This window comes from Lichenostomus cassidix, chromosome W (genome assembly GCF_008360975.1).
Source record: "Lichenostomus cassidix isolate B80296 chromosome W, HeHo_3.0, whole genome shotgun sequence".
Lineage (NCBI taxonomy): Eukaryota > Metazoa > Chordata > Aves > Passeriformes > Meliphagidae > Lichenostomus > Lichenostomus cassidix.
In genome coordinates, this window is record NC_139510.1 from 23,323,360 (window position 1) to 23,337,862 (window position 14,503).

Here is a 14,503-nt window from a genome sequence, read left to right on the forward strand (position 1 = left end):
CTTTGAGATTTAAGACACAGCATTGTTGAATAAGAAAGGCAAACACTGTTTATTAGTAAACCACTAGCGTTATCAAAAAATAGGGTATTAAAATGGTTACTTGTTTGTAAATTGATTATTTGGTCTTAACTTAATCCTCCTAAGCACACAATGTAATGTTTAAAACCAAAGTTTACTCTGTACTTTTTTAAATCTTGTTTTTCCATTATTTTTAGCTTAACAAGAGTCAGAAGTTATGTAGTTAAAATAGCCCATTAAAATGGGCAGGTAAAACAGAAATAAACTGCAAATTCACTCTTCACCACGCAGTGCAAAAATCATAGCCACAGCTTCATATTTAATGTGGAATCACTTTAAGTATACAATAGTTCAAAAGATCCAGAAACTGGTTAAGAGTTAAAAGCCAGTAGAACAAAACCACAGGAAATCCAAAATACATCTTTGACCTTTTTAATCCCAAATTTTAGGGTCAATCACATGCCCGAATACATGTTTGTTTTATGAAGAAAGAAACTTTGGTGTGGAATGGAACTAGCCACATGAATAACACCTGTAGCTTTCAAAATAAACAGTAATGGCTAATTAGACACCATGGCAGCAAGATATCCCTCTTAAAAAACAAACCAACCAACCAACCAACCAAAACAAACCAACCAACCAACCAACCAAAAACCACCAACTAAGAACAAGCACATGCTTGGAGCCACACATCAAGGCTAGACAAAAGAAACTACCATAATCCTTTTTTTAAAGTAATTTTAAAGCATGCAATAATAATCGTATTTCTGATGCTGAAATTGGTAAATCTTTCCTACAACAAGAAAGCTTTCCTTTTATTTGCTAACCACTAACAACCACTCCTTTTAAAACTGCACTCTAATGCTTGAAGAACACTATTAATATATTTCCTTAAGATTCTCTCTATTTTTCTAAAATACTGTATATTTCTATTTCACAGGCCCATGCTGTTAATAGTAAGCATTGCAAACAAAAACACACCCCCTACTCCAAGAGCTATTTATTAAAAAGGTCAAAGATAAATTTGACCTCAAAATGGAACAAAAATTTTTTTTAATTGTACCAGAAATAACAAATGATCTTTGTAATGTGTGATACACTCCTACAGCCATTAACAGTTTCTAGAATGTTAGTCTATGTTTATCTGTGAGTTTTATGGATTTGCAACAAAGCATAATACACACTGAACAGAATGAGGGAAACTTCAGTTTCAAGTGTATAATGAATTTTAGTAATTTAATATGTTTTAGCTTTTGGTTGCATATTCCACAGTAGTGCTGTGACAACAAATCACACCTGTGTACCAGAGCATACATCAACAGTATGGTGTAACTTTACTACACCACTGCTATACTTAGCTTTTTGAAAGAGATAAGCATGCATCAAACAATTTTCAGGGTTATTTTTTTCCTTTGATAATGTTCACTTTTTCAGTAATACTTCACTTTTTAAAATTTGAATTATTGAAAAAAAATCACTGAGAGTTTATACAGAAATAGCTATAAGGAATAGCCTTACAGGCACCGATATGACAAACGTTTATTTTAAGGGCTGAGAGGCATTAATATCAACAAAGTGGACTGAAAATAATTACTTTGTCTAAATGGAAAATGCCTGCTTCTGCTTGTATGTTGAAAAAAGAAATTCAGAAAGTTATATTATGACCTTGCTGTGTCACAAAGTCAATAATAGAAAGACCTACGCATTTAACCTAAAATTATAGTTTTAAAAGCCCTTATATTAAAATAACCCAAAACATCATGCAAAACTTTGATCAATTATGCAGCTGCTTTAAAACTGTTGCAAGACCATACTGTATATATTAGCTTTTATACTGCTAATACACAACTAACAGCAAAGTTGATTAGATTAACAAAAATTTGTCTTAATTACACCTTTATATCACACTAAAGAGAAAAACGCCACAAGATTGGCAAAAACATTTAATTCTGAGCACTCAAGTGGCAGGATAATTATGTGTTGCAACTCCTTCACATTTAGGAGAACAAAAGCAAAAACATAATCCTGAAGTCTCACTTTACAAAACGAAGTTCTGTAAAATATTAATTGGGAGGGCAACAGTTTATGCTAACACAATGTAACATATACAACTAGTGTTGAAGGCAAACAAAAAACCCTTCTAAATAAAAAAAAATCAAAATACTCATAGGAACAAAAGCACAAACGCTGCATTAAAGACAGCCAAGATAAAACAATGCACGAGAGAGAGAGATGGAGACTAAAGTTAGCAACACATTTAAAGAAAATGTAATGAGGAAAAACCACTATTTTTTCCAATGACAGAGTTTCCATTTGCAGTCTTTCCATCCATAATATGTCTGATACAGTATATCATTAAAATATTCAGAATCTCACAGAAGAGCTATATTTTTCTCTTCCAAATCTAATTACTGAGTTGGTTTTGGATATTTTAAACATAAATTATTATGTCCATTTAAAAGCAAGGCAACAAATGGACTTTTTATCACCTTCAGTCTTAGCACTAATGACAAACATTTTTAAAAGTTATCATAATCTTTTTTGTCTTTTTTTCCCTCTGCTTCAAATCCATCAACCCCATCACTGTCCCTTCTTCTTTTACGATTATTATGTATGCTGAAGCGTTGATTCATCTGTGGTAATGGATCCATTCCTAAAACTTTGTGTATTTGACGGAATGCAAGGAGTCTCAGCGCAAACTAGAAAAAGGACAGAAAAAAGATATTTTTGTTAGAAACAAATGTCAGTTGAAAATACTTTATCAAACAATTAATGAAGAACATTAATGGTATAAGATATTATCCTTAGCTCTTATTATCCTCTCTTCCTTCCCCCAACAAAGTCAACAAAATAAAATGTGTATGTCACGTTTGCTGCTTCTATACAAAATACAACATATTAGCTTAAAAATAATATACATGTACTTTAGCTGCTGAACTTGCATTGAAGCAGCGAAGGCTTGTCACGTGTCCCAATATGCATTAGTAATCTTTAGCAAAAGGATCAAATGAAGAGGTAGGGGCAGTAAACTCTTAAGCTGCAAGCATGAATAGCCAATACTGTAAGTAGATACAATAAATATTAAAAATTAAGCTTACACAGATTTATTTATAAAATATTAAATGCCAATGCAATTTTAACTCTAATAACATACTACTGCAGAGTAAACATCTTTATGGATATGTATATATATATATATATATATATATATATATATATATATGTAGATGGGAGTGCTTCAAACTTTTCAGGAAAATATGTTAATTTTAGTACAAAAATGAACACTATTATACATTCTCGGTTGTGACATTTTTATTGCCTAGTTTAAGACTGATCATTTGAAAGACCAGACTATATTCTAAGAAAAGAAAATTCATGTCCACCATATAGCTCCATTAGTAAAAACACCCAAAAAACCCCAAAATCATCCAACCACCCACCTAAAAAACTATCCATCAATTTTAGTTACTTAACGCATACTTTTCCTTACCTGTGCACTTGAAGTAATATCCTCTCGTTGCTGATCTGTCATTACAGCAAGTGTATCAAAAGGATCTTTCTCACAAGGGTCTAGAAGGCCAGGACCACCTAAAACAGTTAGGCTAATTAGTAGCACATCTCTACCTTATTTCAATCAAGATTACAGATTTTGCATTACTTAAACATAAGTATACAGGCACTGATCAAATGCAACTTGCCTTTAAGGATGATTCCTGAAGATATACATTCAAAAACTCTTCTTAGTGCATCCCCAGGACTCTGTGGTCCAGTAGCACTGCTAATTGCTTTTTCCACAAGCAACTCCATAGCCTAGAACAACAATAAAATAATCCAGACAATTTAGAAGACTGATTAAAAAAAAAAAAAGCTACTACTGTTGTTCAATACAGAACTTTTGATACTGAAATTTTGAAGAATATTACACATTACAGAAGACTTTCAGTTAAAATGGGAAAAATCAGATGTTTGTTAACGATTAATAAAAAGAAAGCTACTGTAAGATTAACACTGAGTATAGAGTACTGATATGCTGCTTCTCATGACAAGTTGTCCAAAGCTTTTCTTAGAAATTTATACAGTAGTAGCCTACTTGGAGAACTTGTCCAGTCATTTTTTGAGAGCATGAAACATGGCAGGTCATTGGAATCTGTCAGCCACGTGAATAAACAGCACACAGTATGAAATGACGAATTTGATTCATCTAATTAACTTAACAGGATGCTACAGAGAAATTATTTTTTCTATAAGAATACAGAAACCTAAAATATCCAAAATTTAATGACCTTTTAACATTTAAGTGGTTACTAGTTTTTCAGTTTCGCAAAACTGAAGTTCACTGCAATTTTTTCCTGGATATAGGCTAACACTAACTTAGATGTTAAACAAGTGTAAAAAACCCTTGATGATAAACAGGTTTTCTAAAATTTACTTTTTTTTTTCTGTGACTATTTCCATTGTTTACCTCTATTAGACACTATTTTTTCCAGAGGAAAAAATATAAAAGATTTTTGCAAAAGTAAAGAATAGCTTTCCTTAGCATTTTCAGCATTAAATGGATGTTTCAACACCACCTCCTTGGCAAGTTTTATTTTCAAACAATATGTCTCTCTTGTTTTTTTGGTGGGATTTTTGGGAGTTTGCTTTTTTGGTTACTCTCCCAAGTTTACAGTTGCTCTAATGTTGCATTCTATTTCTATTTTCCAAGAATAAATGTCCATTCTCATGCATGCAAGTAACTACAGGCAGTGATGATTACAATAGTTCACTAAGGGTGCCTATTCCTTTCTATTTTACCTCAATTTAACTGACAAATTTCAGTTCTTGAGCATGGTATTTTGGTACTTATACTGAATCACTCAGGACCAAGCTTTTGAGTTTTAGCAACAATAATTTAGTTGTTTTCAAGTATGAAGCAAAATACATCAGAAAAGAAAAAAAGGAGATCATATTATTGCATTTATTCAAGTCTAGTTCTTTTGGATCCTCATACAATACACTAAAGTCTTCAACTTAATCATAGGAAAATGTTAATTATGATGCCCCAGTGTTTATGTGCACAAAAGGCTAGATTTCAAGTTTGGAAAATAAATAAAAATAAACCAACCTTGAATATTGGTTCCTTCTAACTTGTAGGAACTTGACACAATTCTTCTAATTTAGTTTTTATTTCTAGGTATATAAAGAGACTGATACTAATGTGTGCATTTAGATTTCCTAATATTTTCTATTATTAAAACTACGTAGGCTCTTTTTGAAAAGCTCTGGCATCTCTAGCTTGTAACAGGCTTCTAGTATACAGGTCAGGAGAAGTTCTGTGTCCAGAAAAATATATTTCTTCAATCCACAAAATTTAATCTGTAAATGTCAGAAATTATATATATTTTAAATATTTAAATTTTTTTCCTTTGTCAGTAAGACTTTGCCAACAGGCCAAAAGAACAACTGAATACACTAACTTCAATGTTGATTCATGGCACTGGCAATGCATTGGGTACCAAGAATGTTACCAAACAAGTTATATTTCTTTAATAAGAAGTCTATGCAGCAGTGGGGGAAGATGTTGGAAAATTCTTTTAACTTTAGCACAATATTGTATGATCCCTAAATTTGTGGTTAATGCTTAGTTTTGTACCATATAGTGCTTAGTGCAAATACCAGAGATTAATGGGACCTTGTGTTAAGTCTCTATATCTGTGACTAATAAGTCTTGTGCCAGCTAATGCTTCCTTGTTTACTTCTATCAGTGATTAATATGTACTAGCTATCTTAGTTTAGAGAAGGATTGTGTGTCAGAGCAAAGAATGATAAGAGAAGTACATTATGACCTGATGACATATTTGAGATACTCTCAAAGATAAAAGATTCATCAGAAAATCTGGAACCATATCCAAACAAGTCCATGGAAATAATTAGCATATATGCATGTATTCAGGAAATGTGATGAATATGTATTAGTTTCAGGAATATAACCTGGTCTGTTAGGTTGATGCTCATGCATGCTTTGAGGAGAATCCCCCATGCATCCAGTGCTGCTAATAAAGTAATGTTGGCTTTCTAACCTAGCAAATTGGTTGGAGAGTTTATTTCCCAGTTTTCAGAGACAAGAGCAAGACAGGAAGCACTTTTAGAGAGAACTGAGACACACCTAGGCCTGAAATCTCTCATGAGATCCTCATAGGCAAATTCAGGAAGTATGGACTAGATGAGTGGACAGTGAGGTGGATTGAGAACTGGCTGAATGGCAGATCCCAGTGGGTTGTGATCGGTGGCACAGGGTCTAGTTGGAGGCCTGTCACTACTGGTGTCCCCCAAGGTTTTATACTGGCCCCAGTATTGTTTAACTTATTCATCAATTACTTGAATGAAGGAGCAGATGCCTCCTCAGCAAGTTTGCTGACAACACAAAGCTGAGAGGAGTGGCTGATACCCCAGAGTGCTGTGCAGCCCTTCAGAGGGACCTTGACAGGTTGGAGAGATGGGCAGAGAGGAAATATCTGAAATTCAACAAAAGCAAGTGCAGGGTCCTGCACCTGGAGAGGAATAACCCCAGGCACCAGTACAGGCTGGGCTCAACCTGCTGGAAAGCAGCTCTGCAGAGAAGGACCTTGGGGTCCTGGTGGACAACAAGCTGTCCATGAGCCAGCAGTGTGCCCTGGTGACCAAGAAGGCCAATGGTGTCCTGAGGTGCCTTAGGAAGAGCATTGCCAGAACGTCGAGGGAGGTGATCCTGCCCCTCTACTCAGCCCTGGTGAGGCCACATCTGGAGTTCTGCGTCCAGTTCTAGGCTCCTCAGTACAAGAGAGACATGGAGCTCCTGGAGCAGGTCCAGCAGAGGGCTACGAAGTTGATCAAGGGTCTGGAGGATCTCTCTTATGAGGAAAAGCTGAGGGAGCTGGGCCTGTTCAGCCTTGAGAAAAGGCAACTGAGAGGGGACCTCATCAATGTTTATAAGTACCTAAAGGGTGGGTGCCAGAGGATAGACCCAGGCTCTTCTCAGTGATGCCAACCAATAGAACAAGAAGCAATGTGCAGAAACTGATGCACAGGAAGTTCCACCTGAATGAGAAGGAAGAACTTAATTCTGTGAGTGACCACACACTGGAACAGGTTGCCCAGAGAGGTTGTATAGTCTCCCTTACTGGAGATATTCCAGATCCATCTGGACACAATCCTGTGCCATGTGCTCTGGGATGACCCTGCTAGAGCAGGGAGGCTGAACCAGATGACCCACTGTGGTCCCTTCCAACTTTACCCATTCTGTGACTCTGTGACACATAGCTTCATACCTCTCTTCCCTTCTGGCTGTGCCTTAGAACAGATATGAGAAATAAGAAACAATATTCCTTGTTCTTCATCTATGTGCCTGCTGCGTGTTGCAATATTTTTAAGGATGCTTTTCTAAAAGTATGCAAGGGTTTATTCTTTGGCTACCTAGTAAGCAATATTGAGGGCACTTACATACTTCTGAGCTTCTGTTAAACTATATTGGTACAGTGTATCTTTCATGAAGTATAGCACAGAAATTGGATTTTTTTTCCTTTAAATATTTTAAAAAGCAGAAATAACTGCTCCATATTTTTTCCGGTTGGCAAGTTTATTACAATTGTAAAACATTTCTCATTGAAACAATGCTATTATAACTGTCTAAACAATGTTAGCACTCTTCCTGCCAAAACTGAAAAGTCTACATTAGGAAGCAGCACAGTGCAACAGGATTTGGTCTATGAAACAAAACAGTCAAAGTTGAATTTACCTCCACATATATACACTTCAGAGATTTTGTTTCAGACTAACTTTGTCCAGTCCACAGATTGAACATTTATTATTATTTGGAACACAAGTTGCACTCCTGGAGAGCATAATTTAAGATAGTCAATGTAAAAGAATGCTCCAAAACCACTCAGCTGCAAGAATTGAGATAGGTAACCAGTTACAACCTAGAGATCTAAGTGACACTGATTAAAATGCCAATGGTGATACATCCACAGACTAGTACTGTGGTATTCAATCTTGCAGAAACAGTATATTAATGATTGCAGAAATTGCTGTGATTTATTCTTTCAAGTAGCCTTTCTGTTATCACAGAGCTATCTGGGCACAGCTGACATTATTTTCAATCAGTTTCAGTAAAGTCCAAGCAATTCAGAGTAGGCTGTAAGAAAAAAATAGATTCTTTTATACAGAGTAAAGGAAGAAAAGCTAAAATATAGAATAAGAATGCTACCCTCAAAGAATTCCAAACAACAAGAAAATTCCTTTTGAAAAAAGTTTTCAGCTCCAAACAGCAAAACCACAGAAAATTAAATTTTTAGAGGTGATCTGGATTGTTTGTTGGGGAAAAACAAAAAACCAACTAACCAACCAACCAAAAAAACATCCAAGCAAAACCTTACATTACTCCTTGAAAAAACCTAAATTTTAAAACTGTAGTAACATGTTCCCATGCTTTATTTGCAGTGGATGAATAAAAAAACAATGTGCATTAAAGAGGCTCATTCAAAAGAACATTACTCACCCAGCTTGGAAAATCAGACCAAGTTGGAACCCGCTGACAGAGGTCACGAAGAATACGTATGATAACCACACAGGACTGCAGACCATTAGCTCTAGCCTTGAGAGCAATACAAAATCAAATTAATACCAGCATCTACAGCAAATAGGACTTGTTAAAAGACTAAAACACTGCTGTTCAATGGAAGCTCAGATACAAGACTGAAACAAATCGTTCTACAACTTTGTTCCAAGAGCTGCCATTTACAGCAGTATTTTATACAGGGTTAGTAATTTAAGGTGATAGAAGTCAAAGTGCACAGGTTATACAAGAATAACATTTCTTGATCCCCTATACACTTTGACCTATGTTCACTTGCAACAATAAATACAGTATTTTTCTATATTAGAAATAAGAATAAAGGTCTAAGAAATAGGTATAGAGACTGAAAGGTCAAGGGAATCTGTTTGGTTTCTTTATTGTGCCTTTGCCAGAATGCAAAGTCACTAAACCAAACAGTTGCTTCTTACCTTTCATTCCCTACACTTAAAGAAATAGGAAAAAAGTCTTAAATCTAAACACAAAGCTTTAAACACATATTCCATTATTTAAAGCAAAGTTACTCTGCAGCCTTATGGAATACATAACACATATACAACATATGATCACCCCAAGTGAGTCAAGCTTTCAACATCGCCTTCTCGATGACCAGAAGAAAAAAAAGTCAAATGAGCAATAACTGCATAAAGCAGTTCCTCCATACTCAACCTTCCACATTTAAATTCAGGGACCAGAAAAATATGAAGTATTATTAGCATGAACAACACTGAGTGTTTTCACACAGTTAAACATTTATATTGCAACTGAACTAATCTCTCATAGGGCTACAAGAAGAAAATAAAATGATGTTCCGAACCTGGAACCACTTAGCGTGGCGTAGAGCAGCCAGAGCGTCAAGGCATTTTTGCCTGTCCAAGACGTCCGGTGGGTCTTTCATCATACCCGAGGTTACATCTAAAATGGATTGAATTGGCAAAATGCAGTGAGGAATGGGTGTTTGACCATTAAAAGTAGCTTCAATGTCACACATGCCATTTAAAGCTTAAAACCTTGAACAACAAATATAATTGTTCAATAAAAGTCATTAAATTAGTATTAGGGCATTAACCCAGTATGAAGATTTTAGAATAATATTAAACTTTAGCTGTCAGGTTATTTTCAAATGCATTGCAGATTATGCAATACATAGTACTTCTTTAAGCTAACACTGGAAAAACATATATCCCCTAAAATTAAATAGCGAAGGAAGAATGGTTGGACACGGTGCACCAGCACAGAGAACACAAGACAGAAGGAACACTAAAAATCCATTTGAACAAAGTAGAAATATTCACACTTAGTTTCATGTAAATTTTAATGGTCACATGCTATTTGGGACCTACTCTTTTTAAGAAAAGATTAGTATTTAAAAAAAACTACTTAAAAGCACTAGATATTTTGTAATGTTATTTTTATCATACCCTAAACTTTAGATGAAAATTATTTTGCATTAAAAAAACTGACTAAAGGACTTTGAAATGCTCTTCAGTTTTAAGAGTTCCATTACTTTTTAATATCCTCTCTTACTCATATAAATTCCTCAGCCCATAATCTATGTGCTCCAATATCATTCAGAATGCAAGGAAGGATCTGAAAAGGGACTGCTTTACTTACTATTCAGCAAGGAAAAGCCAAAAAAGAAAAAAACAAAGCAGACTATCTGAAAGAAGGGCCAGAAGGAGAATCTGGGGAAGTACAGGCCTGTCAGCCTGATCTTGGTACCAGAGAATGTCACGGATCAGATCATCTTAAATGTCATCATAAGGCACATACAGGACAACCAGGGGATCAGGCCCACTCAGCGTGGGTTTAGGAAATGCAGGTCCTGCTTAAATGACCTTATCTCCCTCTATGACAGGGTGACCCACTTAGTGGATGAAGGAAAGGCTGGGGATGTTGTCTACCTAGACCTAATAAAGCCTTTGACACCATTTCCCACAGCATTCTCCTGGAGAAACTGGCTGCCTGTGGCTCAGACAGGTGCACTCTTTCCTGAGTAAAAACCTGTCTGGACAGCCAGGCCCAGAGAGTGGTGGGGAATGGAGTTACATCCAGCTGGCCACCAGTCACTAGTGGGGTTCCCCAAAGCTCAGTACTGGGGCCAGTCCTGTTTAATATCTTTATCAATGATCTGGATGAGGGGATCGAGTGCACCCTCAGTAAGTTTGCAGATGACACCAAGTTGGGTGGGAGTGTTGATCTGCTCGAGGGTAGGAAGGCTCTGCAGAGCAATCTGGACAGGCTGGTTTGATGGGCTGAGGCCAATGGTATGAGGTTCACCAAGGCCAAGTGCTGGGTCTTGCACTTTGGTCACAACAACCCCACACAGCACTACAGGCTGGGGGGAGAATTGGCTGGAAAGTTGCTTGGCAGAAAAGGACCTGGGGGCAATGGTTGACAGTGGCTGAACATGAGCCAGCATGTGCCTAGGTGGCCAAGAAGGCCAATGACATCTTGGCCTGTAACAGAAATAGTGTGGCCAGCAGGACTAGGGAAGTGACTGTCCCTTTGTACTTGGCACTGGTGAGGCCACACCTCGAATCCTGTGTTCAGTTCTTGGCCCCTCAAAACAAGACAGACACTGGAGTGTGTCCAGAGAAGGACAATGGAGATGGTGAAGTGTCTAGAGCACAAGTCTTATGAGGAGTGGCTGAGGGAGCTGGAAGTGTTTATCCTAGAGAAAAGGAGGCTTGGGAGGGACCTTATCACTCTCTATAACTACCTGAAAGGAGGCTGTAGCAAGATGGCTGTTGGTCTCTTCTCCCAAGTAACAAACAAGGACAGGAGGAAATTGCCTCAGGTTGTGCCACGGGAGGTTTAGATTGGATATTAGGAAAAATTTCTTCATGGAAAGGGTTGTCAAGCAGTGGAAGAGGCTGTCCAGGGAAGTGATTGAGTCACCATCCCTGAATGGATTTAAAAGAAGGGTAAATGTGGCACTGTAGATGCAGTGGACTTGGCAGCATTAGTTTAACGGTTGGAGGTGATGATCTCAAGGGGCTTTTCCAACCTAAATGATTCTATCATTCTATCATTCTGAAACATGATAGATCTTTTATATTTAAATGTTCAGAAAAGGATTAATTACAAATCAGATTGCTTTGTTACCAAAATGGAAAAGACCACAAGGCCCTTTTGGAAATGGTTTAAATCAATGAAACTGGAACCGCTGAACAATATGAAATGGTACCTTCAAGTTACTTTTAAAATTGTAGGGATATAATGCAATGATCACTTTTAAAAGTATTTTGTTTTACTAATTATGAAAATGTCTATTGTGACTAGTGACAAAGTATACTGGTAGCATAACTGGTGATACACCAGAGAAGATGAAAGTAAAAGCCTTCACTCAAAGAAGGGTAGTGGTAGTGGGTGACTCCCTTCTTAGGGGAACAGAGGGCCCCATATGTCAACCGGACCCATCCCACAGGGAGATCTGCTGCCTCCCTGGGGCTCGGGTACGGGATATTGCCAAGAGACTACCTGGGCTGATTCGGCCCTCTGATTACTACCCACTGCTGATACTCCAGGCTGGCAGTGATGAGATTGAGAGGAGGAGCATCAAGGCAGTTAAAAGGGATTTTAGGGCACTGGGTCAAGTGGTGAATAGGGCAGGAGCTCAGGTAGTGTTCTGCTCAGTCCTCTTGGTGGCAGAGAAAAATGACAAAAGAAATAGGAGAGCCCACATTATCAACAGGTGGCTCAAGGGTTGGTGCCATCAGCAGAATTTTGGGTTTTTTGATCATGGGGAAACCTTTACAGCACCTGGTCTGCTAGAACCAGATGGGCTCCATCTCTCTGTTAAGGGAGAAGGTTTTTAGCTCATGAACTGGCTGAACTCGTTGAAAGGGCTTTAAACTAGGTTCGAAGGGGGAAGGGGATACAGCTGGGCTCTCTGGAAACAGTCCCAAGGATGGTAAGCCTGAGTTAGGGGTGAAAACAGTAGCCCAGCTGAAGTGCATGTATACTAATGCACGCAGCATGGGTAACAAACAAGAGGAGCTGGAAGCCATGGTACAACAGCAAAGCTATGATGTGATTGCCATCACGGAAACATGGTGGGATGACTCACATAGCTGGAGCACTGCACTGGATGGCTACAAGCTCTTCAGAAGAGACAGGAAAGGGAGAAGAGGTGGAGGGGTGGCCCTTTTCATGAGGAAGGTTTTTGATGCCATGGACATTGAAACTAATGATGATGAAATTGAATGCCTATGGGTAAAGATTAAAGGGAAGGCCAACAAGGCTGATATCCTACTGTGAGTCTGTTACAGACCACCCAACCAGGATGAAGAAGTGGACAACCTATTCTATAAGCAGCTAGAGAATGTTTCAGGGTCACCAGCCCTTGTTCTCGTAGGTGACTTTAACCTACCGGACATCTGCTGGGAACTTAATACAGCAGAAAAGAGGCAGTCCAGGAAGTTCTTGGAGTGGGTGGAGGACAATTTTCTGTTGCAGCTGGTGAGTGAGCCCACCAGGGGAGAGGCTTTACTAGATTTATTGTTGACAAATAGAGATGGGCTGGTGGGAGATGTGGTGGTTGGAGGACAACTGGGGCATAGTGACCATGGAATTATTGAGTTTTCAATAATTGGTGAAAGGAGGGTGAACATCAATAAGACTTTTACATTGGACTTCAGGAGGGCAGACTTTAACCTATTTAAGAGACTTATCCAGAGAGTTCCTTGGGAAGCAGCCCTTAAAAACAAAGGAGTACAGGAAGGGTGGGCATACTTCAAAAGAGAGATCTTGAGGGCACAGGAACAGACTGTTCCAGTGCGACGAAAGATGAGTGGGCGAGGTAAATGTCCATCCTGGATGGACAACGAAGTTTTGAAGGAACTTAGGAACAAAAAGAGGATATATCATCTTTGGAAGGAGGGTCAGGTCTCTCAGGAAGTATTTAAGGAGGCTGCTAGGGCATGTAGGAAAAAAATTAGGGAGGCCAAAGCTCAGTTTGAACTCAATTTGGCAACCCTTGTAAAGGACAATAGAAAATACTTTTACAAATATATTAATGAAAAAAGGAAGGACAAGACCGACCTTTGTTGTCTATTGGATGCGGAAGGGAATTTAGTAACTGCAGATGAGAAGAAAGCGGAAGTGCTTAATGACTTCTTTGCCTCGGTCTTTACTGAAAAGACACATGGTGCTCAGGACAACTGTCTTCCTGGGTTGGTAGATAGTGTCAGGGAGCAGAACAGTCCCCCTGTTATCCAAGAGGAGGCAGTCAGGGAACTGCTGAGCTGCCTGGATATCCATAAATCTATGGGACCGGATGGGATCCATCCCAGGGTGATGAGAGAGCTGGCAGATGAGCTTGCAAAGCCACTCTCCATCATCTACCAGCAGTCCTGGCTCACTGGCGAGGTTCCAGATGACTGGAAGCTGGCCAATGTGATGCCCATTCATAAAAAGGGTAATAAGGAGGATCCTGGTAACTACAGGCCGGTTAGCCTGACCTCGGTACCAGGGAAGGTTATGGAACAGTTTATATTGAGTGCTATTACACAGCACCTACAGGATGGACAGGGGATCAGACCCAGTCAGCATGGGTTTAGAAGGGGTAGGTCATGTTTGACCAACCTGGTCTCCTTTTATGACCAGGTAACCCGCCTGGTGGATGCAGGAAAGGCTGTAGATGTTGTCTATTTAGACCTCAGCAAAGCCTTTGACACTGTCTCCCACAGCATACTCCTGGAAAAGCTGGCAGCCCACGGCTTGGACAGGGGCACTCTTTGCTGGGTTAAGAACTGGCTGGAAGGCCGGGCCCAGAGGGTGGTGGTGAATGGTGCTGCATCCAGCTGGCGGCCAGTCACCAGTGGTGTCCCTCAGGGGTCTGTACTGGGACCAGCTCTGTTTAATATTTTTATTGATGACATGGATGAGGGT

The 14,503-nt window shown here is 38.7% G+C and overlaps 1 protein-coding gene across 2 annotated transcripts in view; it reads right to left on the reverse strand.

Annotated features, from left to right (window-relative positions):
- Positions 1-317: 317 nt before the first annotated feature.
- Positions 318-14,503, reverse strand: part of LOC146425716 (zinc finger RNA-binding protein-like) — a 53,127-nt gene continuing 38,941 nt past the window's right edge. The window contains exons 16-20 of one of the 2 annotated variants that reach the window (XM_085041576.1): positions 9,426-9,523; positions 8,534-8,629; positions 3,717-3,828; positions 3,509-3,606; positions 318-2,717 (exon numbers count right to left, since the gene is read on the reverse strand). In XM_085041576.1, the coding sequence (XP_084897702.1) occupies positions 2,538-2,717; positions 3,509-3,606; positions 3,717-3,828; positions 8,534-8,629; positions 9,426-9,523 (584 nt within the window). In that variant the 3' untranslated portion in view covers positions 318-2,537. Of the gene's footprint in view, positions 2,718-3,508; positions 3,607-3,716; positions 3,829-8,533; positions 8,630-9,425; positions 9,524-14,503 lie in introns of those variants that run through there. The other variant, XM_085041577.1, reaches the window with a different exon arrangement.